Source organism: Trachinotus anak, unplaced genomic scaffold (genome assembly GCF_046630095.1).
Source record: "Trachinotus anak isolate AG129_WGS33_773 ecotype Australia unplaced genomic scaffold, CSIRO_AGI_Tana_v1 ptg000001l, whole genome shotgun sequence".
Taxonomy (NCBI): Eukaryota; Metazoa; Chordata; class Actinopteri; order Carangiformes; family Carangidae; genus Trachinotus; species Trachinotus anak.
Genome location: NW_027273852.1, coordinates 10,734,736 through 10,762,282, shown reverse-complemented (window position 1 = coordinate 10,762,282; position 27,547 = coordinate 10,734,736). Strand labels below are relative to the sequence as shown.

At 39.9% G+C, this 27,547-nt stretch overlaps 2 protein-coding genes across 2 annotated transcripts; one reads left to right on the top strand and one right to left on the bottom strand.

Annotated features, from left to right (window-relative positions):
- Positions 1-371: 371 nt before the first annotated feature.
- Positions 372-18,131, bottom strand: mospd2 (motile sperm domain containing 2). The gene is made up of 15 exons (XM_071475554.1): positions 17,973-18,131; positions 17,814-17,871; positions 17,262-17,417; positions 16,291-16,377; positions 15,897-16,051; positions 14,486-14,546; positions 14,316-14,354; positions 14,081-14,205; positions 13,257-13,430; positions 8,842-8,960; positions 4,711-4,804; positions 2,896-2,992; positions 2,009-2,129; positions 1,737-1,839; positions 372-933 (listed from the first exon to the last, which is right to left on the bottom strand). Exons 1-15 carry the CDS (start codon positions 17,997-17,999, stop codon positions 781-783), a joined length of 1,569 nt encoding a protein of 522 aa, XP_071331655.1. The 5' UTR covers positions 18,000-18,131; the 3' UTR covers positions 372-780.
- A 207-nt stretch (positions 18,132-18,338) lies between these two features.
- fancb (FA complementation group B) lies at positions 18,339-26,660 on the top strand. The gene is made up of 8 exons (XM_071475542.1): positions 18,339-19,487; positions 19,598-19,753; positions 19,896-19,982; positions 20,274-20,402; positions 21,144-21,313; positions 23,635-24,056; positions 24,139-24,379; positions 25,209-26,660. The coding sequence occupies exons 1-8, from the start codon at positions 18,561-18,563 to the stop codon at positions 25,618-25,620; spliced, it is 2,544 nt and encodes an 847-aa protein (XP_071331643.1). The 5' UTR covers positions 18,339-18,560; the 3' UTR covers positions 25,621-26,660.
- The last annotated feature ends 887 nt before the right edge of the window (positions 26,661-27,547 follow it).

Genomic DNA, 27,547 nt, shown 5'->3' with positions numbered 1-27,547 from the left:
GCTTCCCACTAAGCTACAAGTGGGTTGTGCCGTGTCCTTGTACTCGCCAGTAATTGCTTTGGTATTTTTAGTTTGCAAGTGTCGGGGTAATTAAAACAAATGGAGGAGATAGTGGAGACAGAGATCTCCTGTGGCTTCTTGGTCTAAGTGTGGAGAGGTTTAGTTAGGTCATACACTGCAATGTTTTCAATTAGACACCGCCACACTAATGAGGGTTTATTAAAGACTGTGAATACTTACGCTAACATCTACATCTAGATAAAGGCAGCCGTGTAGATGCTCTTATAAGTTACACAAGTTTACTCTTCTTTCTCTGCCTGACTTAACTGTACAAGGAGGAAAGTATTATACTGTTAAAAAAAAAAGATTAGTTGAAAAAAAAGAGTTTATTTTAGATTATGTAGATTTATAGAATGTAAAAAAATTGTACATCATGATCACAAAAATAACTCATCTTTACTAAATATTGTGACTTTTGCAATAAATACACATTTATTTTTCCATGATCAGTTTTTAAAAAATGCATTAATGATTTGTTAAAAGTGTCTCTGTTATAACTTTCAAGTGCCTGAAAAGAGACAAGTACAATCTCTTCATATCGTTATTCCACAACAACTCACATGTCCCTAAAGTCAGCGCACCTCCTCGCCATGACAACAGCCTGTAGGGAGGGCGGAGGAGGGGAGGGGAGCGCAGAACAACCGTCCCTTGGTTGTGGCCCCACTGGAACCGTCTGTGTGTCTGTGGTTGACATATGCAGGCGGAGGGAGCTGTGGCATGTCAAGACGGCCGCTGGGCTGTGCCCAGCAGGTAGAGACACAGCAGGTTCAGCACCATGAGGACCAGCACCAAGCCGATGAGAACCTTCTGCACCCACAAACACGTACTCAGCTTCTGCTCCAGCCGGGAGTTGCTCGCCATCATTCGCATGAGCTGGTGAGATAAAAACCGGATCAGTCACATGTTTTATTTGTGTTAACACCCTGGTAATGAATGTCAACAAAACAAGTCAGGTCATGATAGATGAACAGGAAAATAAAGGAATAGTTCAAGAGTTTGTCTGTGTGTTAGGCTTAGTTTAGCATATAACCTGGAAGCAAGGGGAAACTCCTAATCTGGGGGAGCACTTAAACTTAGGTTTGTCAAGAAATTGTAACTCCCGCCAAAACCACAAATTGTCATTTTTACATCTTCTTAGTGTACAGATTCAACAAACAGAGATAATGAAGGAGCTTTAGAGGTGCTGCAAAGCATATTTTTTAACATTGGACAGAGCCAGAATAACTGTTTCTCCATTTCCAGTCTTTATGCTAAGATAGGCTAACTACCTCCCTATTACAGCACCATAGTTAGCACACAGTCATGAGTGTTATCAATCTTCTCATCTAACTCTCTGTGAGACAAAAAATTAGCACATTTCCCAAAATGTTGAACCTTTCCTTTACAATGTAATAAATCTGGACTTTTGTAGCAATACTACCAAATGAACCTACACTCGACCTACACTTGTTAACATGAAAATTAAGTTATCATGCAGAGTATGCAATGAAAATACAAACACTATTAATTACATCATCATCATTACTGCATTTCAGTCTTCAGATCTTGATCTCTTAAGAGACTGATGATGATGGAAATATATAAAAATCTGTAAAGGTGCTTGTCAATGAAGAAATACATCATAACTTAAAGATAAGTAATGTAGAGGAACAAGGCTTTCCACCAAAACTACTTACCACTGTGTTTAACTCCTGCTGCCCATTGGTCCCTGTATCCACAGGGCTGTCCCTGAGAAGGCTCACTGTTGGTTTAACGCTCTCCAGAACGTGACAGCGCAATCTGTGGGAAAGTTAAAGTCTAATTACCCATGAGACCATAGGGAGGATATGCATCCTAGTCCACTGTCACAACGGTAATGAGAACTGTGTGGCAAGAGGCCATCACCAACAGTGCACAAAGTCCTCCAAGTATTTACTGCCATGGTCAAATAAAAAGCGCAGATGTGTACCTGTGTTCCATGATCTTGGTTTTTGGCACTTCTTTCCAGAACTGTGCAAGTTCTTGTGATCCAACATTGTCCATCTCAGCAGCCATAACCAAAAATCGGTCCTGTGGAGAGGCCTGAGAACCTGCAAAAAACCATCCAGGGCAACATTACACCAAAAGATTCATGCAAGCCAGTACAATTAGGGCAGAAATGTTGTTGCTCTTTGTCGGTCTCATATCCTCAATGGATATCCACATTTTTATGAGAAAACATCGCTTTGAATCCCATTACATAAAAACAGAAAAGGGAAGGATTAGATTCTTCCAGTAATGGTGAGAGAACCATTTAAATTGCTGTTTAAATCAATAGCAAACTGACTGATTTGCTTCAGAAATGGAGAGGCTGTGTTAAAAAATTCAGTGCCAGACATGACAGCATTGAAAAGAAAAACACCACTGCATAAAAGCTACAAACTACAATTCAAGGCGTTCCTGAGATATCACGTTCATGAGAACGAAACGGACAGACAACAGACTGGACGTACAGACAACCTGAAAACTGAGTCCCTCCGGCCACGGCTGTTGCTGGCATGGAGGCATAAAAATGCAACCCTTAAGTGGGCAACGCTGATTCTTCTGAGCTATGTGCAGCACATCTTAACCTGCAGCTGACATCTCAGTGCTTGAAGGCCTCGAAATGTTTTTACTCGCAGCGCGCTGTCAGTTGTCTGATGGTTTGTTTTGGGGAGATGATTCTTTTATCACTCTTGAAATATGTATGTCAGGGAAAGAAAAGTTCCTGCTGGCACTTTGAGTGAGTAATAGACAGGACCATTTGATTATTCTAAGGTTCAGAATTTTGAAACATCTGCTGTGAGTGGAGTAGAGCGCAAAGCCTAAGTGCAGTACCTCCATGTAAGGACACCACAATGTCTACTGAAGCTCCTGGTTCACAGCAGCTGCTACTGGGCTTCACTCTGTACTTCTCAGGTGCTGTTGTCCGTACCTGTGGAGACATGAGATGCACTTTTAATAAATCTTTGATAAATGAGTTAAAGTCTGAGTTGGTGAAATGTCAGAAAACTGTGAAAAATGCACATCACAATTTCCCACAGAGAAATGTATATATATATTATATATATATATATAGATAGATAGATAGATAGATAGATAGAGAGAGAGAGAGAGAGAGAGAGAGAGAGTGCACTTTTTGTTATTTTGCAGAGTTTTGCCATCAATTTAATCATTTAAATTAATTTTTTTTTTCATCAAGATACACTCTATGCCCCATAATGACATAGTGACATCAAAAAGGAAAAAGTGACATATCACATTGACATAAATATTCAGACTGTTATGAAACTTAAGATTTTGCTCAGGTGGCTACGATTTCTCTAGTTCATCTTTGAGATGTTTCTAAACCTTGTTTGGAGTCTACCTGTGGTAAGATGACAATGCATGTCAGAGCAAAAAACAAGCCGTGATGTGGAGGGAACTGCCTGCAGAGCTCAGAGGGAGGATTGTATCAAGGCACAGATCTGGGGAGGGCTACAAAAACATTACTGCTGTTGAAGGTTCCCAAGAGCACCGTGGCCTCTGAGGCCTCATTCTTAAATGGAAGAAATTTGGAACAACCAGGACTCTTCCTAGAACTGGCCGCCTGGCCAAACTGAGCAATCAGTGGAGAAGGGCCTTGGTGAGAGAGGTGACCTAGAACCCGATGGTCAATCTGGCTGAGCTCCAGATCCTGTGTGAAGATGGGGGAGACTTCCAGAAGGTCAACCAGCACTGCAGCACTCCACAAATCTGGGCTTTATGGCCAGATGAAGCCTGTCCTCAGTGAAAGTTTGCACAAAAAAAAGGCACTAAAAGGACTGTGAGAAACACGATTCTCTAGTCTGATTTAACTACAATTCAACAGTTTGGCTTCTAAGCATCATGTCTGGAGGAAACCAGTTACTGCTCAACACCTGCTTAATACCATGCCAATTATAAAGCACTGTGGTGACAGCATGGAATGGAAGAAAGTACAGCGATATCCTCAATAAAAACCTGGTCCAGAGCACTCAGGACCTCAAACTGGGTCCGAGGTCTATCTTCCAACAGGACAATAAGCACACAGCCAAGATAACACAGGATCAGAGCTTAAGGACAACTCTGTGAATGTCCCTGAGTGGCCCAGCCAGAGCTCTGACTTGAACCCAATCGAACATCTCTGAAGAGACGTGAAAATGGCTGTCCACCGACAGTCCCCATGCAACCTGAAAGAGCTGGAGAGGATCTGCAGAAAAGACATGTGCAAAGCTTGTTGCATCATAGCCAAGAAAACTCAAGGCTGTAATCACTGCTAAAGGTGTTTCAACGAAGTACAGAGTAAAGTCAATGTGATATTTCAGTTTTTCCTTTTTAATACATTTGAAAAAAAATGTCATTGGAGTTTGAGTGTAGACTGATGAGGGAAAAAATGAATTTAAACAAGTTTAGTTTAAGACTGCAACCAGAAAAAACCTGAAAAAGTGAAGGGGTCTGGATATTTTCTGAATGCACTGAAAGAACAAAAACAACTGCCAAACTTTGGCAATTTTTTTAATCCATCTAATCCCAGTGTCTTTATCAATATTGTTATTTTAGTAGCACACAACCGCCTTAGTGGCAACCCATTCCATGTCCACAAACTTAACCACACAAGTTTTCACACAGGTGTGCAAGTGCCTTCACACTCACCTTGAAGGCCACTTGATTTTTGGTCACATTGCTCAGGATAATAAGACATTTCTTCTCTGTCTCTCCAGAACCAAAGCTGAGCTCCTCTGCAGGGCTGAAGGGAGAGGAAAACACACACTGTTAGAGGAGCTGGGTGGAAATCAGAGATGCACGTCTTAAATCAAATGCATTAGTTTTGTGCTATAAAATGTCTATTAATGCATTCCAGAGCAGATACAACTGCTAGATACAGACAGGAGTTCCCATTTGCTTCACACCATGCTTTGTTGTTTCTGTTTTACACATCTTATTAATACAGACTGGGCTTCTGCAATACCTGTGCCTTGCTGCCTGTGTGGTATGATTATCCTGGAACTTTTTCTGCTACACATCACCTTAACTATCAGCTTCAGTGAGTCTTTCCTGGATGATGATATAGTAGCAATATTTTGCAGCTCAAAAAAATCATGAAAATAAAAACAGAGGGTTTCTGTTAACCATGTTTACATTAATCTAGTTAGATGTGGTCTAAATTCGCCTCCCATGACTGGATTACCTTGCTTAGGGATTCTGTGGACAAAAGCCCCTTTAGACCGTTTGTTTCGTTTAACACTAATTAATTTAGAAAAACGCACTGCAAAGGTTTTAACAAAGTAATCAAGACAGGTAACATCAGCTCCCACCTTAACATCCTCGCTTCGGTCGATAATGTTAGTTTTTGTGCTGCATATTTCCACGCATATTTGCATTAATCATATTATGACACATTAATTGACACACAGTTAATGAGGCTAAAATAAGTAGTCGATTAATCAACGAGGTGATCGACCTGTTACTCTGGTTGATAATCACCAGAATTAACATCCTGTGGTTTGCAGATTTCAAGATTCTTCCACAGCTCCTGACTACATATCTTTACACCATTTTCACAGCCTGTGATATGCAGCTTATTCTTCACCCAAATGGATCTCTCTCAGGCTTTTGATTGCCTTGAATAAACCCATCTGGTTATCCTTACAGGCTATCAGACCAATAACAGCATTAATATCAGGTTTAAAGTCCAGCTGAAATCATATTCAGGCATCCCTTTTGGCAGGAAAACAATGCGTTATTTATTTATTGGTAATAATCTATTTTATTATTCAAAAGGAGGAGAAAAAATGTCTTTTGGGAAAAATATCAGAAATACTCTTTTTCTGTCAGCATGTTGGTATCTGGGCTTCTGTGTGTGATTGACAGCAGCTGACAGGCAGAGCAAGGGAATGAGAGAAAATGTAAACAAACTTGTGCCGTTTATAAGCTATGGGCAGAAGGTGTGTTGCTAGCAGTGGTAGTGAAGCATCTACAGGGACCTAAATGACATTTGAAGATAGGCTTACATGCTGTTTTGTGTGCTGCTGCTGACCAGCTAGCTGCTTAACTATCTAGCCTGCAAACTGACATTTGCAGTGCACTTATCCCCTGTTGAATATTTGTTTGTTTGTTGGCTTGTTCATCAAGCTGAAGGTGAAGGACAAGACATTTGTCCATGTAAGTTAGATAAGAGGAAGACTTCAGCAGAAAAGCTAAAGTGGGTTGTTGTTCAAAGTCTGTGGCTTTTGAGTGGTTTATCATGGTGCTGTCTGGCTTTTAGTCAATTAGACCATCTGCCCACGATAGAACACTGACATTACTGCTTCATTAAAATGAAGAGATTTGATTGCCTGTATGGAAACAAGTATATATATGTAGATGGAGAACTACTGGTACTCTGACAAATTACTCTGAAAAATTAGAGGCGGAATGATGAAATCAAAACACATTTCTCCCTTTTGGTTTATTATTTTGTCCCATAGGAGAACACAGATCATGTAATTTACAAATTGCATATGTGTGCTGTAGCAGAAAGAAATATGCAATATAATTTCTGTTGGTCTTTAGGCATGACAGTACTCTGATCATGCAACAAAGCTGTGAAATCCAGAGCTAAAGCAAATCTGTGGCCTAAAGTCTAGGGATGAGACCCCTTGCCTCTTTCTCTCCTGTTGGTGCGAAGTTCGCAACAGTACAATTTGGCTATATATAGTATGTGATTTCATGAATTCAGCCTCAGTGGACACTCAGCACTTACTCCATTAGGGACTTTAATTCTGTCAACAAGAAACTGGTGAATGGATTATAATATCTGCTTTGTATCTATAACGGTTCTCATTGATGCAGCTTGGCCTTGTTTCATGGACTGAACAAAGATATATTTTTCTTTTTCATGTCCTCATGTGTTCTTTTCTCCAGTGAAACAGCTGTAGAGTCTGGCATTTGCTTGAGCTCAGTGTGAGTCTTCTGGCTCAGGAAACCTTTGGCAAACACAAGATCAAAGCCCCCTACTCCCCACTAAAGCCCCCAGCCTCGAATTAAGGCTAACACAGCTCAGAAACATAATTGCATTTAAGGCGCATTTAAATCTGTTTATCACTATAATTCACAGCCCAGAGCTGTCAGAATCCTCACATCAAAGCAGTTACTCTGTAAAAAAACAGAACTCAACGGACATTATTCATGAAAATAAGGAGTAATATCATACAGAGTGTGAATGCACTGCAAAATATTTATCCAAGATCCCACCACATCGCTGTGCGATTGCTATACTCCTTTGCAATACACCGCTTTTGAAGTTAACACTCTTTGCAATTAAGTGAAAGTTTAATTAAAACATATTATGTGTCTGATGGCATGTTTGAGATGTGACGAGCGCTCCTTGCTTAAAGGTTAATTGATCATTGGCCAGTCTCTCCCCCTGATTACTGTGGGACCATTAATAATTAACAACACCAGCTCATTTCTACTCATTGAACAATTGATTGGTAGCATCCTCAATTCCCACCCACGTGTGACTAGATCAATTAAGCTATAAGGGTACAAACACATCAATAATGGCTTTAGGCTTTGCACCAATACATGAAGAGAACATTTTAGTCAATATGTACAAGGCAATTAAATTTTTTTCTTTTTGTATATGGCTCCTCACTACACATACACTACAGTTGTAAGTTTATTAGGTACATGTGACTTACCTTCATAAAGGTTATAATGTTCAGTTTTTGTTATTTTGGATACCAATTAACTGGCAACTGATTGTACATTTATTCAGATGGTGCACGGTGTAAAGTCAGCCACAGTGCGGCACCTGAACAAGCTTAGGAGTTTGGCAGAAATGTTGGGAACAGAGGATGGACTAGTACATGAATACACCATCGGTTCTCAGAATCAAACAACCAGTCCTTTGGTGACCAGTCGCCCTCTCTGGCTTCAGACAAATGAGTTCTAACTACAACGTGAGGAAGCTGAATTCTGTGCACATCCATACCTAGTTGGATACAGAACGAAGACTGTGTAGGTTATGTATTAGATATAGGCTGCTCAACCACTGTAAACAGGATTACAAGTCTCAAAACATGCCAGCAGCTCTGTGAAGCTGCACAGCAGTGCTTTGAGCTAAATAATGTCAACATGCTAACACAGTCAAACTGAAATAGCTAAAATGCTGATGTTATGCAGGTATAATGCTAAGTGCAGCTGAGTCTAATGGGAATGTCATTAGCTGCCCACATATTTAATCATAAGCCAAAGTGACACATGTAAATACTGATTTAATGATGGCGCTAAATGCGCTAAAAGTCAGTGGAAACACCAAAATCACGAATTCATCCATTGTTCAGAGAGAAAGAGATGAATGTGTATCAAAAATGGTGCACCATCCAATAATTGTCAAGACATTTCACTCAATGTCAGGGGATCTCTCTTAAGATATGTTAATGTGTACTCTCCCGAGTGATGCAACATTTTGACGCACAAGGTCAGCCAAACATCAGTGTGGACAAACTGCAGATTATATAAACAAGACATGACTGACAGCTCACATTATACAAAATAACACCATCCCCAAACAATGTCCTAAGCACATAAAAAAACAAACTCTATGTCCTAAAGAAATGTCTGTAGTCAATATGTCCTTTGTAGAATGTGCATCAATATAGTTTTTGAGAGCTTGCAAATTTAAGTGTACAGCCAGTTTTTCCTTTTCCTTTCTAGCTGCAATGAGACCATGATCATTTGTATGTAAAAGCACACACACGTAGATCACGACAAGAGAGCGAAGAGAGCAGGGTGACCTACCTAACATCTAGCAGAGGGCCTTTGAAGGTGGTCAATGGCTTCCGGGCTCCTTTGGTCCTGGCACTTGTGTCTCCTTTATCATTGTCCTCTGCCCTCAAACTGTCTTCCAGGAAATTCACCTGAAACAACAAAGACCACTAAATTAGAAAATGGACTCAGAATACTGATAACGTAATCATGTGACTATTATCGAGTTCCTCCTGTGAAAATGAAATGCTTGACCCTTCACCTTCATGAAGAGAAAGCTATCAGTTAATGAGGCCCCTGACAGTCATCCGTAATGATTAATAAATGGTTCTTGTGAAATAAAGGTGAAGCATTCTGTTATCAAAATCTTCTTTACAAAATGTATTTTCTCTTTTACTAAGAAACCCCAGTGATGATTCCTGACCTTATCCCTAGTTGTCTCCCAGTTGGAGACCAGAACAAGCAGCATGTCATTTTAAAATGCAGAACCAAATAGGCCACAAACACATGACTTTTGTCAAAAAAAAAAAAAAAAAAAAAAAGACCTTTGAATGAAAGTAGGACACAAGTCATGACACATCACACTTTCGTTTCAGCATAATATCCATAAACTTTGTCCCAAATCAGACTGCAGACAGGTCACAAGACCATCCAACAGCTGACAGGACAGAAACTGTGAAACTTCTGTAGAAGCGTTGGACATTATGGATAGAGAGAGTAATTTGGGGAAATGGATGGTTTCACAGTGTTGCTGGCACCGTGTATTGTGTAAACAGATGGGCGAGTGAGGACATCATGGGAGGAGTGGGGGGAGGAAGGGAGGGCAGGGGCAAAGGTGAGCGGACTCTGCATGTGATGGCAACATTTATGACTCAGTGGGGAAGTGTGTCATTTGTTGTGATAAGCAACAAAACGTGTCATCTTAATCTACTGGCTGACTGTCATGCGACTGCCACAATGAAGACATCAAGAGAAAATCAGCTGCTGATGAAATGTCTCTATTTATTTGTCATTTTAAAGAGCAAGCTTAACACAATTAGGTAAATGATGCGAGTAGCAAAAAGTGAAACATGCTCCGATTTGAAATAAAAATGAAACTTTGAAATATTAGGCTGGTTCATACAGATATCAGAATTAAATATAGTGTTTTGATAAGAATTAGAACAAAATAAATGGACATTTATTTTGAGAAACAAACTCATTAAAAACTTTCATTATAATAATCACGTACAAAGAAATAAAATAGAACATTATTAAAGACATCTAAAAGGAAAGAATGTCACCTAGATTTCTACACACTGTGTAAGACATGAAATGCAAAGACAAAAAAAGAAATTTTTGCATCATTCTAAAGTAAAAGAATAGTGAAATGTTCATAATGAGGAGTGTCTAGTGATGATACAATACATATTAAAGACACAAAAGATTGTCTACATAATTAGCTTTCTCCAGCGTCACAGACCTGGTAAGAATAGTGTTAGTCAACCAGGCACACATGGCTTTAATTAAAAAGGCAAGCAAAGATTTAGTGCTATGGGTTAATAACGATGTCTACTGTAATATAACAGTAATAAACTTAGTAGTTTTGTAATCTGAGGTTAGAAGATACAAATGATATGAAATTGTTAATGGGCAGTAGTGACTGTTACCCGTTTTGTCTGAGCTAATTAAATTGTGAAATGAGTGTCTCACTTAGTTCAGTGTTTACATGATATTGTGCACACGGCAGGCTACATCATTTAGCCTGTATTCCTCCATAATAAAGTTAGGATTTTTTTTTTTTTTGGGGGGGGGGGGGGGGGTTAAACAGTACAGTGCAATTTAGAGGGTCAAATTGAAATGTGCAGTCCAGAACAGGTCATGGGATGAACATGTCAAGGAGTGGTGATGACATCAGTTGACTGTGAGGGAGGTGCACTCACAGAAATCCAAATCACATGAGTACACCTGCCCTTCCAGCCTGTAGAAATCTTCCGGACACAGAGCTCCTTGTGTGGGTGTGATCCTACACTGCCTTACCACCTCCAGCCCTTGTTTCAAAACAAAGAGAAAGGCAATTAGCTCGCTGAAGCCATCACGGTTTCTGCACAGTGCTGCCTGGAACCCAGAAGGATTCAGGTCGGGGTGGGTGGTGGTGGTGGTGGAGGGAGAAGAGTCTGTTGTTTTTTCAGACAGATCAGAAGCCGAGTGCTGTGGAATGTGTTCAGGTGGGATTTCAGGGCCAACAGGCCGGTGTATTACAGGTTTAGTCACAGCACTGGGTACCAGACATAAAGTCTAACTCAATGCCTGAAGAACAAATCAAGGGACAATAGACACTGCTAATTAACCTGCCAGAACAATTAAAATTTTCTCTTACACACTCTCCTCTCATCTCACTTCAAGTACTTAAGCTTGCTTTTCTTTTTATTGTGTTTTATTTTGAATACTCTTGATTAACATCCAACAGTATAATTATTTCCATGCAAATCTATGGGTTTGTAAAGAAGTTAGTTTGCAGGTGGTTTTATCTAGTAGATAACAGCGAAGCCTTGAATGATTCAGCTTTTTGCCAAAGGGTGGGGTGCAGTTGGTAAGTTCCCAAACTTAAGTTCTAATCTGTATGTGACCTTCAGCCAGTGGCAGAATCCAAGTCACATGAATAACCATTAAAATTCATTTTAATCGCTGTAAGTCACCATTCAAGGTTAGAGTTTATAGAAAAAAATACTAGACGACTGTTCTCTTACCTTGTTTATTCCTCAACAACCACCTGAAACTATTTGATTGTAGTCAGGCATATTCACACACTTACTTATTTTGTACCACAAGCTGTGGGTGCAGTGTCACTGCAGGGCTGTTGGGTTACTTTAGTTTCTCATGCTAATGTAAAAAATATCTTCCACTTTGCCACAGAGCTGACTCAGAAGTTTTGATGTGTAGGCTGAGACCTCAGGGGACTGTAGCGCTTGTTATAAGACAGTTACTAGGTTTAGTATCAGTAAGTCATTGCTCCAGTAGAGAGCTATGCACCTTTTCTGTGGGGTTATGCAGGTCGAGTACACCCCACTCTGACCAAATATATGCCAGAAGGAGTGCAAGGTGACTGTGTGTTTACATTTTACAGTAAGAGCATTAATAAAACTTGTGCCTATAGAGTACTGTTGAGGTTAACAATAGAATGATTAGCATATCTCTGTTCTGTAAATCTAAATCTGCTGTGCATGACCAATGTCTAATTTATTAACAATGGCAGTGCTGTTTGTTTATTGGAGCTTAGGAGACTCATGGGAATAGCTTGGAGTGGCGCAAAACTGTTAGTTAGATACAGTTAGTGTCCTGTAAGCAGCAGCCAAAAAAAACCAAAAAAAACAGCATAGTTATGTCTTAGTCCTCACATCGAATGGAGGCTAAACCCAAGTCTGCTGTTCCCTGACTGAGACAGGAAAACATCAAAATATCTGTAAATAAAACCTGTAACACTAAAAAACAACAAAGCAAAAGGAATTAACAACCATGGCTGAAAACAAAATGCACCAACATAATGTAAATGTACAACAGGCATCTCCTGATACCAGGCATATCCTGAGATGACCCCCTTAATATGCTCCATTTATTTACATACAGGCTTTCTTTGCATTCTGTTCGCTAGACAAGAAGCTAAATAGATTATGAAGTGAGGGCTCGATCGGCCTGTAGGGAGTGAGTACAATCTGTGACATAAGCTGCAGTCCCGGTGCAAGCCGGTGAAATGCGGTGGCACCAGAGTGAGATTGAGGTGACAGTGGCTGCAGAAATATTCAAACTGAAGACTGTGGGTGTCTGTGGTTGATGGTGCTACACTGGTGCTGCATGCTGCGTTTGGGGGAAGCAGGAATCCAGCTACAGCAGGGAACAGCTTAAATAACAGACTTGACAACCTATGTGAATCATATGAGGAGCTGAGAGGATGAGAGGAGCAGTGAGCCTGCTGTGATGCATGGGCTTTGTTGGCAGGATTTAACTGCAGCCAAAGACATTAGGAGTCACCTTCACAGAGACAATGAGCAAGAGCTTAATGTCTACCAAATAAGGGCATTACTTGCCATTTAATTCACAGTTGTCTCCACAGAACAGCCTGATTACATGCTGTAATCTCTGGCTCAACTTAAAGAAAGTGAGTCAAGGAAGAAACAGGAGGAATCTCTGACTATAGTGCATCTAATATGACTGGGAGCAGAGAGCTGCGTCTATAAGAGATGGACAGCGCTGCCCGTTATGCCAGAATCAGAATTAATCATGAGCTCTCAACTCACGTTGAGAGTGATTGAGAGCAGCTACACCGAAACACTGCTACTGCCAACTATATTAGTTTCAGCATCTGCAATATTTACTCATGTTCATTTCCCAATTTTATTCAATTTCTTAGAGAATGTTTATAGCAGACCTAATTTCTGAAAGGAATGGTATAAACTTGAAAGTGAATGTACCTTTTTGGGCTTTACTGCAACCTCAGAGTTGAAGCTGGACTCAAGGGCATCTTTGCCCTCCATTTCGCCCTCTTTGCTTTCCGTCTCGTCCTCACTGACAATGGGTCCGTTGTCACAGATGGGCGTTTGGAAGTCGTCATCAGGAAGAGGAGGATAACTATACTTGAAGAGGTCCTGCAATGTCGCCAGATAAGTTATTATCACTACAAGCATGCACTTTGTCAGTTTTAAGTAGTCATACTGTATGTCTTTGTACAGACAGTCCAATGACTTCCATGTGTGTAAACATAAGGATACGAGTTACGAAAGGGGAATCCTGTTAAATAGTCAAACTGATGTTTATTATTTACCGAAACAACAAAGTTAAATTTTGCTTTTATTGTTGACGTGACAGTCATGACCTGGCATCAGTATTTATTTAAGAATACAGAAAATCTACAAGTATGCAAACTGTACAACTTTCATTGTTTCACCACACCCAAAGTTGAAATCTGCAATTCCATTCATTAATACAAATGTTATCAATAAAACAATATTACGGATTTCAGTGTTGCACAAATACTACTCAAAGTAACAAAAGTAGTTCTTAAAATGGTTTATATTCAGAACTTGTTTAAATTGATTATACCTTAAGCAACATAATTGTGCATGACATCCATCATTACAATATGATCCCTTTAAAAAAAGATGTTAAATGTTAATGAATTTGTGACTAGTTCTAGCAACTAAATGCATCTTTTGTAACTGTCTGACAGACAATGCAAGATGTAAGGCTATTTCGGACATTTTAAATATTAGACATATAGAAAGATATAAAAACATACCGTTCCACCCATGTGAGGTGGTAGGTACTCGGGACCTATGAACATCTGGACCTCAGATTTGGATGCAAACTTTAGTTTGCTAATTGCCTCAGGGCCCAGCCATGACTTGACAATCCTCCATGCCGCTGAAATGAGACATGTTTTATGCTCAGGTCCGTATTTAAATAAGTTAATGCTGCACATAAAAATATATACGTTTGTATGGATTGTTAAGAGAGGACAGGCTCAGTCTCACCATTCATGATCCAAGGCATATCCACAATGATCATTTTGGCTGAAATGGTAAGAAAAGACAAGGTGTATACATTTTGTATGACTTAAAAGTAAATTATTATAAAGTGAATGTCACATATTGCCATCATGATAAATATTCATTGTGTTTTTAAAGCAACTTTTCTTACTTACATAAAAACTTTGGATAATATACTTTGAAGCAATTAATGACATACTTCACAAACTCCATGTCCTGAAAAACAAAGTGGGGAAAAACAATGATTTTAAAAAGTGAAGCAACACCGAAGGCTTCAACTACAAAAGATGCTTTATGGATTTTTTACAGGGAGAATGTTTGTTCACTCTTAACCGCCTCTAGATCAGAAGTGACCCACTTAACATAAAATGAAAATTCATTACAAGCTCCACTGAATGATGCCCCTGCTTGATCCCTCTCAAATACTATGACTGAGAAAGAATTGAGCATATTATTTAGCTATTCTTTTAACTGTCTTACAGTTTTATTTTGATATAAACTAATTGCAAAAAAGATAATATGACTTGCTGATACAGTATATGCTGTTTTGTCACCATTTGCACCAGAGAGTGATTGCACTACCTACATCTAACAGGTTTCATCATTTCAAAGAGTTAAGAGAAGGGCTTAGACTCAAACGCATCTTCTCCACATAAATAACAAAAGGCTTCAGAATCAAACAGACTCTTTAGAGAGCACTAGAAAATCTAATCATGGCTAAGAGATAAAATTCATATTATAAATCACATCTAGTTACTGCATATCCAGGTGAAAGGTTCTGTTGTACTTTAAATTATAAATAATTTTAGGAGAACATAATAAATGTTCATGCTACTGTTTCATGTTAATTACAATCATCAGACGAACAGCCGATAGGTCAATAGATACAGCACCTAAACCCTGACTGGGCTTCATAATTGGCTAGAAGCCTCATTGCTATGCAGCAGCCTCACTCCCAAGCCTTAATGAGATCATACTGGCTACCCTTGCTCTAACTCATACTGTGGTTCAACAAGCCTCAATAAGGCTGTTTTCCAAACTGATCTTCTAATCTACTCATTTCATATTTGGGATGCATAGCTATTCATCTTTCCTGCCTTCTTTGTGTTGGCTTATTTGTATTTAATTGAGCTATTTCTCCAGGAGAGAGCCTAGCCAATGAAACACACTCACTGACGGAGAGCTCCATCAAGGAGCTAACGCCTGTGACACACTGAGTCTACGGATTAGGCAGTCCACTCGAATTGACCAACGGGATTTAAAGGTTACTTTAATCTCCAAAGTGTAAAACCATTGAAGAGCATCAGTCCCTGCAAGACCACAGCTCAGACAGCAAGAAATATGAGGACATTCAACAGCATTTCAATCTTAGCACAGAAATGGTCTTTTTTCAAAATAAGAGTGAAGCATGTTTAACGGGAAGGAAAGGAAAATGTTTGTTTTCAAAACCTGGATATTATAAGAAAACAAGCTAAATTAATTTGTATTACAGCATAACAAATCAGTTTTAAAAAAGAAGTAACTGATACAATGACAACTTCTGAAACACAATCATCATGTACTTACTATATTGCTGAGGCCAGACTCAGCCATATCAAACACAACAGTAAGTGGCATTCCAGGTTCTTTCTTTGCATATCGCTCCAGCCAGAAGGCCACATACTTCTTCTTGTCCAAGATTGTTTTTGTATCCTTGACATGTAGCTTTACTTTGAACCAGACTAAACACAGGAAACAAGATTATAGAATATTTGTATGAAGTATGTTTGTTTTTAATAAAAAATATGAGTATATGGATGTATATATGAGTATATGAAATATGAGTTTTGGATTTGTGTAGACTTTTGGTAATGTTTACACACATTTAACAGACCAGATATCATATCACACAGTTAAAAATGACTATGTTCTAAGTCCATATTTGGACAGATTTTAGGTTGGTGATAAAACATGTACATACAGAGCTTGTTGCCCTCTTTGTCATATCCATGGAGGTAGACAGCACCAGTCTCGAACATCCATCTGGGAATGGTGCTCTCAGAAAGATCTGAAACACGCACAAAGACATACAGTTAACAGGTGTTTGTTCCCATTTAAAGCATAACTATACATACCATGTCATTGTAGGCAGAGGGCAGAGGTTATTTGTAATTTCCTTACTAGACTGTCTGAATACTTCTCTGTATTGGAGGCACACAATATTTTACATTAGAACTTTTTTTTACAGTTGTCCTTAAGATAAAATTGAATTGAATTGAAATTGAAGCAACTTAAAATGTCTGAAATATATTTAAATCATGCATGAACAATTGTTTCTTACTTTTCAGAGGAAGTGATCCACTTAGCAAAACTTTTATAAACCTTAACTGCCAAGGAACCCAATTTCACTAAAGTGGGTCTTTGTGAAACTGCTAGAATAACACATTTGTCATCAACCCTTTCCAATAACTGAAATAAAGTCATACAGCTCATGCTGCCCCTGGATACTAATGACCTGAATAAATCTAATTTTCTAAAAACCAACTGTTTGACAATTGAATTTGCTGGATTAAAGACAAACTAACAGCAACTCAGACAAATTCCTCAGAAAACAGAAACAGTAGGGACTGTTCTCAGGGGTAGCCTATGCATGGAGATATGGGTGTTTAACACACAATGACACACTGTCTGGATTCATCCCAGAGTGGCACAAAGACAAACAGTGATGTCTGTTACAAGCTTGCAAACATCTAAATATGGCAATGTCAACATTTCCACTTTTAGGTAGGGCTGGAAATTGAACTTTGCTACTGACTGAAAAAATATTGGGTATTGACATCTAAAACTCAAGTACCGCATTGGTGCTAGTATCAAAAAGAATAACTCAAACTAAACTCAGGTGATGTGAACTTGTGCGTTTCATATTACAAAGCATTCAGCATGACTTCTTACCATTCACACCAAATTCTTTTCTCCACTGAAGACTTTCATCGATCATTTTCAAGGCATCATCAACAACATAAAGTCTCCATGTCAGGTAGCCCTCCACCAGACCATCATCTGTTTGAAGTCTTTCCACATCTCTGGAGTCATATTTATCTGCTGAATCTGTAAATATGGACGCATAAACACAGTCTCATTACATTTAAATTCAAAGGGGGGGTCAGCACAAGGTTTCACTTTCAACCACGCTGACCCACTTAAAAAGTGCTGTTAAGGGTATATAGCGCTGTAAAACTCAGGTAAAGACCACCTGGAGGCCATAACGTTACACCCACAGACTGTAATTGGTCTCAAGTACTTCATTGGTAACACAGAGCTAATGTTAGCTAGTTATTTGTGAGGGCTTATCCAGCCTCCGAGCACTTAGGTCAGCATGACGTTAAGTAACACTTAGTGGACAGTCAACGTACAGTATTTGAATTTATGTAAATGATAATATATAAGCCAGTGACTGGTCCTGGAGCAAGTTCATTTCTGCTTTCCAACAATAACTTGTGTTACCTTGCAGGAACTCATTCTTGAATCTCTGTCTCGTCTCCTCAATCTTCTTTTCGAGGTCCTGTCAAAACAGAGTTCTTCAGGTTATGCACGTCTTTTGTTGCAACAGAATAATTTGCAAAACAGCTTAGAAAAGTATGCTTTAGCGGTCTTTAACTATACCTGCTCTCCCTGCTCAAGTTCAGCCATATTCAGCCGTCCCCGGTGGCTCCTAGTCTGGTAGTTTCCTTATTGACTCAGCTAGCTTACAACGTTTATAGGAATCAGTGTGAAGTGTGAAACTGGCGTTCCGTAGTCGCCATTTTGGCTCCAGCCGTGGCCACACCTCTCCGCTATGGTTTTAACTGAAACAGTAAAGGGCTTGTTGGGTGGCTTTAAAGTTCACGATCACGGGGGAAATAAAGGGTTTATCTAATCACTCACAACTCGATTAAACGCGCGACTGGCGAGCTAAGTATTTTATTTTAATGTTGTCAACTCACTTTTGTTTACCAACCCTCACCCACAATGCACTTGACAGGAAGTGTTGAGTTCCGGTTCGCGCTCTGATACGAGTTTACAAACAGTCGGTGTCATGAAATGTTGAATAGGTTACTGCTACATTTCTCCCTCGCCGGTAAATTTAGCAACGAGAGGTCCATTTGAACACCTCGGTGACACTTCTGCCATGAAAGTGACAGCTCCCAAAATTAGCTATAACGTTAACTCGGATCTGTCAATAGGGAGAGATTTGGTCCTTGTTGGTAGCCGATGCTTCTCTGTTGTATAATGGAAAGATTGCTCTCGGAGGATCTGTATCGAAATCCCCACCGGCTTTCCCTGTGTGGAAAGATAATCTTATTTAACTGCAAACGAGCTTCAGGCACAAATGGCAGCGAAAGAGCCGAGTTGATATTCCGCAGCTTTTCGTTTGAACGGGAGGACAACTCGTTCCTGAAGGCAGCGGACGGAGCAGTTGTCATCAGCAGGAAAACATCAGCCCATGTGAATATTGTAAAATGTGCATGTGCAGTAGATGTTCAGAGGAGAGTCGCCACAACGTGTGTTTTAGTGTCACTGAAGAGTGGAAAAGGGGGGAGCTTCAAGTATAGTCTCCACACACTGAACAGCTCAAACCGACTGGAGCCCTGCATTGAGTTTAAACTCCCTTATCAAATGAGGGAGAGTGTGTCTGTCCTCCAGGGTCCTACAGTGTTGTGGACTCATGCTGGTAATGTCTTCTATACATCTCCGCAGGCAGGAGAGGTGAGACAGATGCCCATTCAGTTTTCCCACAGTGTTGTTGGAGAACTTCCCCTCAACAAAGTACAGGCATTTGTTCTTGGACTCCAAAATGAAAATAGTCAGTCCACAAGCCCAACCCTGGGCTTTTTTGTTCAGGATGGACATACGTTTGACGGTAGCATGATTTTACCACACCCCTACATTTGCATCACACGGTGCATCTTGGTGCTCTCAGCTGAAAAAGTGGACGGTGAGCTGAAATCTGCTGTGGTTGCAGCGACCTCCAATCAGCAACTCGTGCATTTCGAGAATGGAATTGCAAAAGACGCATGTCAGCTCCCCTTCCAGCAACCTGAAGATATTCAGGTGGTCAACACTGGAAGGAATGGCTGCCTGTTTGTCATATCCTTTCACCAGGGGCATGTTTGCGCCGTGTGGAGAGACACATTTCATGTAAGTAAAAATGGGATTTCGGTATCTATGGAATACTTGTCTTTTCTGTAGCAATCCATCCGGGTTTGCAAGTTTTTATGAAGCCTGCTCTGGTAAACTCTCTTCTCCAGATAGCCTCCCACTGGTCAGGTGTCAGCTCTGCCCATGTGGAAGACTTCCTGGGATGTGGAACAGACCAGTTGCTGTTGGTTTTTAAGGATGAGGGTGTAACGGGGCAGCCACTGGAAAATTTCCTCCTCACTGACCTCTGTGGTACTTCATATTCTGTAAGGCATATTTATATATACATATATGTATATTTTTTTACTTGTCATGAACTAGAGTGTGCCATTTCATAATGCATTTTCACTTGGTAGAGAACATATGTGACAGAGATCAGCATGACGTATTAAAAATGCATGTTTTCAGCATGGACAGGACACTGGAGCACCAAATCTATCTCCTCCACCCGAGAACCATCTTCTCACTCTTCAAGCCTTAGAGTCCAGACTACAGGTGAACATTTAGTCTTGTAATTCTTAAGAGGAACTTTGTTCATTTTATGGACCATACATACATTAGTCACATAGTGATATATCATTGTCATAAAAATATCATGTTAATACAGTGATAATGATTTGATTGAATCCATACCCCCAGCCCTATTATTCATAATTATTGGTGACCTGATGATAGTATTTGTATGAGAGAGAGCAACCTCTTAAAATGAACCTATATTCATGTATGAGTCACCCAATGACCGTGTTTAGTTTCCAAAATATTCTGTCAATCAAATCTGTCATCCAGAGTGGATTGACCATCCTTCAGCAGCTTCAAAGGGAAGTGAGAGTGAAGGAAAGAGTTGTGCAGCAGTCCGTCCAATCCCTGACTGACGTCATCTCGGACAAAGAACCTATTCTCACGCAACCTGAGCAGGTACTGGTTATGCAAAAAAATATAAAAATCACTTTCTGCAAAACGGTGTGTGTTGTGTTACATTGCTTAGCTGTTTTATTTAGAGACTGGGTGGTTTTAGTAATGGGAATCAAATCAACATCTCCCTTGAGCACTGGGACAGGATAATGTTATATAGTACCTTCATTGGAATTTAAGGAAATATAACATATTTCCTTAAAACAGTGAGGTATGTTGCTGTTAATCACACCTTCCTCCCCCTCAGCTGGTTAGGTTTTCTCTGGCGCTTGTCACTCATTTTAATATGTTTTCATGTTTAAAATGTCACATCACATGAGGCTGAGGTAGCGTTCCTACAGGCACTGAGGAAGCAATGCCAAATGTGGGCGATGAAAACATACCACACATGCTCATGATGTAATTTTATTATTGAAATGCTTTTGTTGCCGTTTTGCGACGTGGTTATGAGCCTTGCCTTGAAAGGATCATCTAACTGGTGGCCTTACTGAAACACCCACAGTACAATTGTGTATGGCCCAAAACAAACTTCTTGAAAAGCAAATGCTAGGGATAATTGTACTCTATTTTGACAGAACACATCACTTCCACTCTCTGTGTTTTCAAATAGCATTTTAAAAGTCCACTACATTTGTACCTAATAGACTGTTGTTCAAATTGAAATGTCTGATAGAAACTGCTATTGCTGTCAGTGCTGTCACACACTTGTCATTGCTGATTATAGTCTTTGTGCTTTCTCTCCAGGAAGGCCTCATTGCTCTGTGGGACTCTGATGAGTCAAAAGATGAGGCTTTGGATGACAAGACACAAGACATGCCAGAAGTATCTTCAAAACCTCAAGTTGACAAGCTGTGGCATCGCATTGCTGAGGACCGAATGGTTGTGGGAGTGATACTGACGACTGACAACTCCGTGTAAACATTATTCGTTTTTTATTCAAAGTGTATGGATTTGTCTTTGTCAAGAATATGTGAGCTTCATGGACCGTGGCATCAGCCGTCCAAAATGTCCAATTGAACATGACATTATCTAAACACTTTGCAGTGATTCCTGTAGAATACACACATGCATAATGAGTTCATCTGGTGGAGTGGCTCATCTGTGTATGGTAAAGATGCAGGCGATATTAATATGACATTCCATGTACAGTAATAGCCAAATGCAAAGTACTGCTGACCAGCTGTCAGACCGAATCGTTGCTGCCTGATTAGATTTGTCAGAACTACAACATTGTGGTGCCAGATCGTGTTCAGTAAATCAGATCTGTGAGGTAAAATCTTTCCTTGTCCTCAAAGAAGTGAGAGTTTTTTTTGTTTTTTTTTGCATTTTGCAATTAATGAGACAGTCTTGTAAAGAAAATCTCTGTCATGAAATAGCACTAATGAATTAAGGATTTTTTTTTTTGATTGCCCCTGAACTTAATATGAATTTCACAAGCTGACCAGGGGGTCACCGTGGCAACAAGTTTTTAGTAACTCTCCAAGCTAGATACTATAAGATTCCTCCATCCACCTCTTGCAGTTTCTTATTGGAGAACATTTGGAGGAAAACTACCTCTGGCAACTCTTCAAACCCCTTCCCTTTTTCACATTTTGTTATGTTGCAGCCCTATGTGAAAATTAAAAAAAATTTAAATTAGTTTTTTTCCTCATCAATATACACTTAGTACCCCTTAATGACAAATCAAAAGCAGAATTTTAGGCATCTTTGCAAATTAATTAAAAAAGAAAAACTGAAATATCACATGGACACAAGTATTAAGACTGTTTGTTATGAAAGCTCAGGTGCCTCCCATCTCTCTTAATCATCTTTGAGATGTTTCTACACCTCGATCGGAGTCCACCTGTGGTAAATCCAGTTGATTGGATATGATTTGGAAAGACACACTCCTGTCTCACAGCTGACAATGCATATCAGAGCAAAAACCAGACACGGGATTTTGTTGAGACAGCCGAGGAAGGCTACAAAAATTTTATGTTTCACTGAAGGTTCCCAAGAGCACAGAGGCCTCCATAATTTTTAAATGGAAGAAGTTTGGAACAACCAGGAATCTTCCTAAAGCTGGCTGTCCAGCCAAACTGAGCAATCACAGGAGAAGTGCCCTGGTTAGACAGATGGCCAACAACCTTATAGTCACTCGGGCTGAGCTCCAGAGATCCTGTGTGGAGATGTGAGAAACTTTCAGATTGACAACCATCACTGCAGCACTCAACCAATCTGGGCTCTATGGTAGAGTGGTCAGATGGAAGTCAAAAAGCCGACTGTGAGAATCAAGAGTCTCTGGTCTAATGAAACCGAGATTAAATTGTTTGGCCTTTAAGCGTCATGTCTGGAAGAAACCAGGCACTGCTCATCATCTGCCCAGTACCATACCAATGGTGAAGCATGGTGGTGGCAACATCATGCTGTTGGGGCATTTTTCAGCAGCAGGGACAACAAGACTGGTCAGAGTCGAGGGGAAGCTGAATGGACAAAAATACAGAATTATCATTAATGAAAACCTGGTCCCGAGCGCTCATGACCACAGACTGGAAAGTTCATCTTCCATCAGGACAATGACCCTCAGCACCCTGCCAAGACAACACAGGAGTGGTTTAGGGACATCTCTGTGAATGTCCCTGAGTGGCCCAGTCAGAGCCCTGACTTGAATCCAATGGAACATCTCTGGAGAGACCTGAAAATGGCTGTCCACCGACAGTACCATGCAACCTGACAGAGCTGGAGAAAATCTGCAGAGAAGAATGACAGAAAATCCCCAAATCCACATGTGTAAAGCACATACCCAAGAAGACTCAAGGCTGTAATCACTGCCAAAGGTGCTTCAACCAAGTACAGAGTAAAGAGTCTGAATACTTGTGTCAGTGTGATATTACCTTTTGAATAAATTTGCAAAAATTTCAAAAATTCTGTTTCTACCTTGTCATTATGGGATACTGAATGTAGACTGATTAGGGAAATTGTTTTAAATTTAAATGATTTTAGCATAAAGCTGCAACTCAACAAAATGTGAAAAAAGAGATCTGGTCCTGGAGACTTTCTGAATGCACTGTATGTTGCTGTTTTGATGGGTGCACTTGTACTGCTGGTTTCATTTCACCACCTGGTGATAACTGTGTTGTTAATCAGTTTACAGTTGCACATTCATTCACACATACAGTCTGTATGTTGATTTGTATCTGATTACCCACTGTCCATGTGATATCTGATTGTTAGTGATGTGTTATTTTTGTTGCAGACCATTGGCCAGTGTGAGCTTATCCATCCTGACAGAGACGGGCCAGAGCTCAACGCCCGAAGTCATCCAGACCCAGAGCCAAGTGCTATGGCTCCCCACACCCTGCCCCTCATCATCATCCTCCTCCTCCTCTGCCTCCTCGTTCCTGGAGCCCGCAGCCAAAAGAAGCAAGCAGCACAACGCCGGCAGACCCAATGATCTCAACACATGCAGACTGGCTGTGACTGCTGTGACCAGGCTGACTCCTCTGTTGAACTCTGGCTGTGTCAAGTGCCATGTCATGCTCCATTACGTCCAGAGACAAGATGCTTTTTTCCTTGTGAGCAACCCAACACCGGTTGTCCTGCACTGTGGTCGAGTTGCTGTAGACATCCATGGTGATTTCCAAACCCAATTGCTGAAAAACCCTGAACTCAAAACAGGTAAAATCACAAATGCTCTACGACTTGAGATTTTAATTTTGGCATAAGTGGATGTTCATTACTGTCTTCTCTTTGTGCCCAGATGAGGTCAAAGAGGACCTGCTGAGTTTGTTGTCAGTGCTGGATCGCTGGGTCCTCCACATAGACTCTCCTGATCACAGCTTAGGTGACATAGATGGCTGGATTCAGAAAAGGGTGGGTTGTAAGAGGTTAGAAGTGAGCCCTCAGTATCTACTGGTAAATTCTTCGGGACCATCTGCTCTCATGCTGCTGCGATGGAATCAGATAACCCCTTTCCAGGGGGAACTGTCTGTCCACTCCAGGTAAATCATTATTATTTACAGATACCAGTGAGATGACTGTATTACTGACCTCAGTTGTAGGTGTTGTTGATATTACTGGGTTTTGGCCACAAAGATATTATCAGTTCATAAAATAAAGCAATGGATTTTTTATCTTTGTTCTTTCTTGCAAACAAAGAAATTTTCTGTTTACATTTAGTGATACTTACTAAAATCCATTGTGTCTACGTGTATGGCTCTGTAGCACTATAGTGGTCATTAGACTGCTATGTTCAATTATCTTAATATCATTTCTGTATTTTTTTTAATGAAGAGATTCTTTTTGGTTTGTATAAATGTATGAATGATATATATTACATAATGATATATGCTGCAGTTTGTGGTCATGGTCATGTAAGGCCAGAAAACAAATTTGTTTAACAGAGAATTATTCCATTCTTTTGCAAACTTTAATGTTACTGCTCAGTGTATTGGTTCAAACACGGCTGCCAGGGACTCTCTTGAATAATTCAGTTTTATTCAATGTAGCCAAGAAAACTAGTTCTGCAAGTAGAGGTGTGCACTGTTCAGTTTATATTAATGGATTCAAAGTTGACAAGCCTTTGAAGATGACCAGGATGGATGTCAGTGTGGTATTCCACAGAATATCAAAGTGATTAAGATTCTCTTCCAATACAGCACTTAAAATTACAAATACTGCAAATAAACTCTGGACAGGTAGGTGGGTGTGAAACAGATGATAAATGACATAAATTATAAAAAGACATGAAGAAACCTAATCTTTTTTTCTCATTTATTACAAGATGCATTATGTGGTAACATGCACAACCTGACTCTTGTTCTTTTGCAGCCAGTTACAGATGCTCCAGTTCCTGGACTCTCTCTTAGGTTACCTCCCTGTGTCCTGCTCTATCCAGCCTGTCAAAGAAACAAGAGGACAGGGTGCAGCTCAAACATTTTCTTTGGCATTGGAAAAAGAGGTGGTGTCCCTCCGAGAGTCTGTGTCATTGCTTCTTTGTGAAGAAGAGGAGGCTGAGAAGACGAGGAGCCCTGGACATGATGAGACACCTGAGCCAGGTTCTGTAGAGGGCCTACAGAGATGTAGAGAGGCGTGGCAGCGGGACGTGGAGAGGAGTAGGATGAAGTTGAGCCCCCTGGTGGATGTGGGGAAGTATCGTAAGCTGACCAAAAGCATGTCCAAATTCCAGCTCGATGGGGATTTGATAGCTCTCTTAGAAATACGGAGAAATTTGCTCCACTAGTTATTGTTGAAATCCCATCACATCGTGTCCTCATCAAGCAGCAAGTGTTAATGGGGAAAAAGAAGCCAAGTCTTTAATAGTGCATCCTCTCATGTGTAATAACTGAAAAAAGACAGTTCACACGACCCCTGTTGCTGGCTTGGCTATGTTCTGAGCTGAACTGTGTTCATCTGCTCTCTCAGAGAGCCTCTTGGGGTTCATATCTTTCAAGTGTCTGTTGCTGTATAGTGCCTCAGCCTATTTCCATTGGATCACCTCCTGGGTTTCACAACCCTAATCAGATACTGATGCCGTACTGCATCTCGGTTCGGATTATTCTTCTGTTCATGTCCCTTTAGACCTTGTGTGTTCAAAAAAAACTCCTTCTCAAGTGAGAAACTATTTGTGTCATAAATAAAGACAACCGATGACAGTGGAGCAAAGGGTTATACATTTGCTCACTGGCTGTAGTTGACTGAAAGCTTTTAGTTGTATTTCCTCTCATGGTTCAGTTATTTCCCTGTGAAACGATGTAAATAAAACAGTCCTTGGATGCTGTTTCTCCTATGACGCTGTACAGGCTGCCAGTGCTGTAAGTTAAAATGCCATTCATCCAAGTAAACATCAAATCCTACTTAAAAAGACCTAGTCTTTGTTGGATACATAAGGTCTGTAGCAGCTTGACCCATCGTATTTACTAAAATTAATGATAATTTTTTTTCTATCCTAGATGGGGATGAAAAATGAAGATGTGCATTTTGTTTGTTCCAGGAACTACTCCATGTGTTTGTACTACTCACTGATGCAGAGATCCACCCCACTCCTTTTACAACTTTTAATGTCTCTGCTCCTTTGCACATAACAGCTTCCACTAGACTCCCTGCCACAGGACTCCACTAAACATAGCTGTAACAGAATTACTTAAAATTTCCCTATTTCCATGAGCTATTCCCAAAATGTTATTTTATTATAGTAATGCTGTGAGATGAAAAAACACCATAAAAGTAAGAAATGTTCTTTGTTGTTAGAATGAAAATAAATAGCTCTTTGTAGCTCAGTTATCTTTTGCTGATATAGTCACACATATACATACACACAACTTTTTTTGTTCTTGATGTGAGACAAACACCTCTCTCACTGCTAGCGATGAAGAGGAATTGTGAGTCCTGTACAGTAAATAACACCAGTAAATGGCCAGGGGGGAGTAGATCACATGTGAAAAGAATAATTCATCTGTATTGGTGTTCCCCTAAAGCCCTGACTGCCACCCAGAGTAAAATATATGTTTTGTCATCCCATTATTCCCTGTTAAGTTCTATTAACTCTGAATCGTGGAGGTAGGCTGCAGGTTTTCTACCCTCACTGAAGCCCCCTCACCTTAATGGGGAACGAAAACATGGTAAATAAATAATGTTTCTGCTGTTCTGCAACATCTCACACATGGAGAAAACAAAATCTACACCTCGTCCAGCTTATTATTATTACTTTAAGACTGCCAGCCATCGGCAGTCACTTTAGTATGGAAGACTATTTATGCCAGGAAAAGGAAAAAAACAACAAAACAAGCTAGCTAAAAAATGCTCATGGAAAGTCAAAGTTTTAAAAATATGTTTGTTTCCCATTTAAAAATGTGACTTTTTATTTCATGATGTATTTTTAGTATTTTATCAGTTTATTTGTTATTTCATAATTTGACTAAGTCAAAATTTTCTGACCTTCTAAGAGTTGTTTTTTTCTAAGAATTTAGATTTTTGTCATGACCAACTTTTCATGAATGTTTTTTTTCTTTTCCTGGTTGAAATGGACTACATATTTGGTATTTAATTACAATAAAAATATAATATTTAAAGTCCTTCATTTATTGATCACGTAAATATCCATGTTCATAATTGAAAGGTTTCAGGTAAAAATTCACAGTTTATGTCTTGTTGAACTGATGATACTTAAA

Bases quoted from the DNA above. Each gene is read 5' to 3' on its own strand.
- fancb (XM_071475542.1), top strand. From the start codon at position 18,561: ATGCTTCTCTGTTGTATAATGGAAAGATTGCTCTCGGAGGATCTGTAT. The intron at 19,983-20,273 runs GTGAACATTTAG...TCTGTCATCCAG, and splicing joins CCTTAGAGTCCAGACTACAG to AGTGGATTGACCATCCTTCA. The intron at 24,057-24,138 runs GTAAAATCACAA...CTTTGTGCCCAG, and splicing joins AAACCCTGAACTCAAAACAG to ATGAGGTCAAAGAGGACCTG.
- mospd2 (XM_071475554.1), bottom strand. From the start codon at position 17,999: ATGGCTGAACTTGAGCAGGGAGAGCAG. The intron at 16,378-17,261 runs GTAAGAAGTCAT...TGCGTGTTTCAG, and splicing joins AAAAGAATTTGGTGTGAATG to ATCTTTCTGAGAGCACCATT. The intron at 14,355-14,485 runs GTAAGTAAGAAA...TTACCATTTCAG, and splicing joins ATATTATCCAAAGTTTTTAT to CCAAAATGATCATTGTGGAT.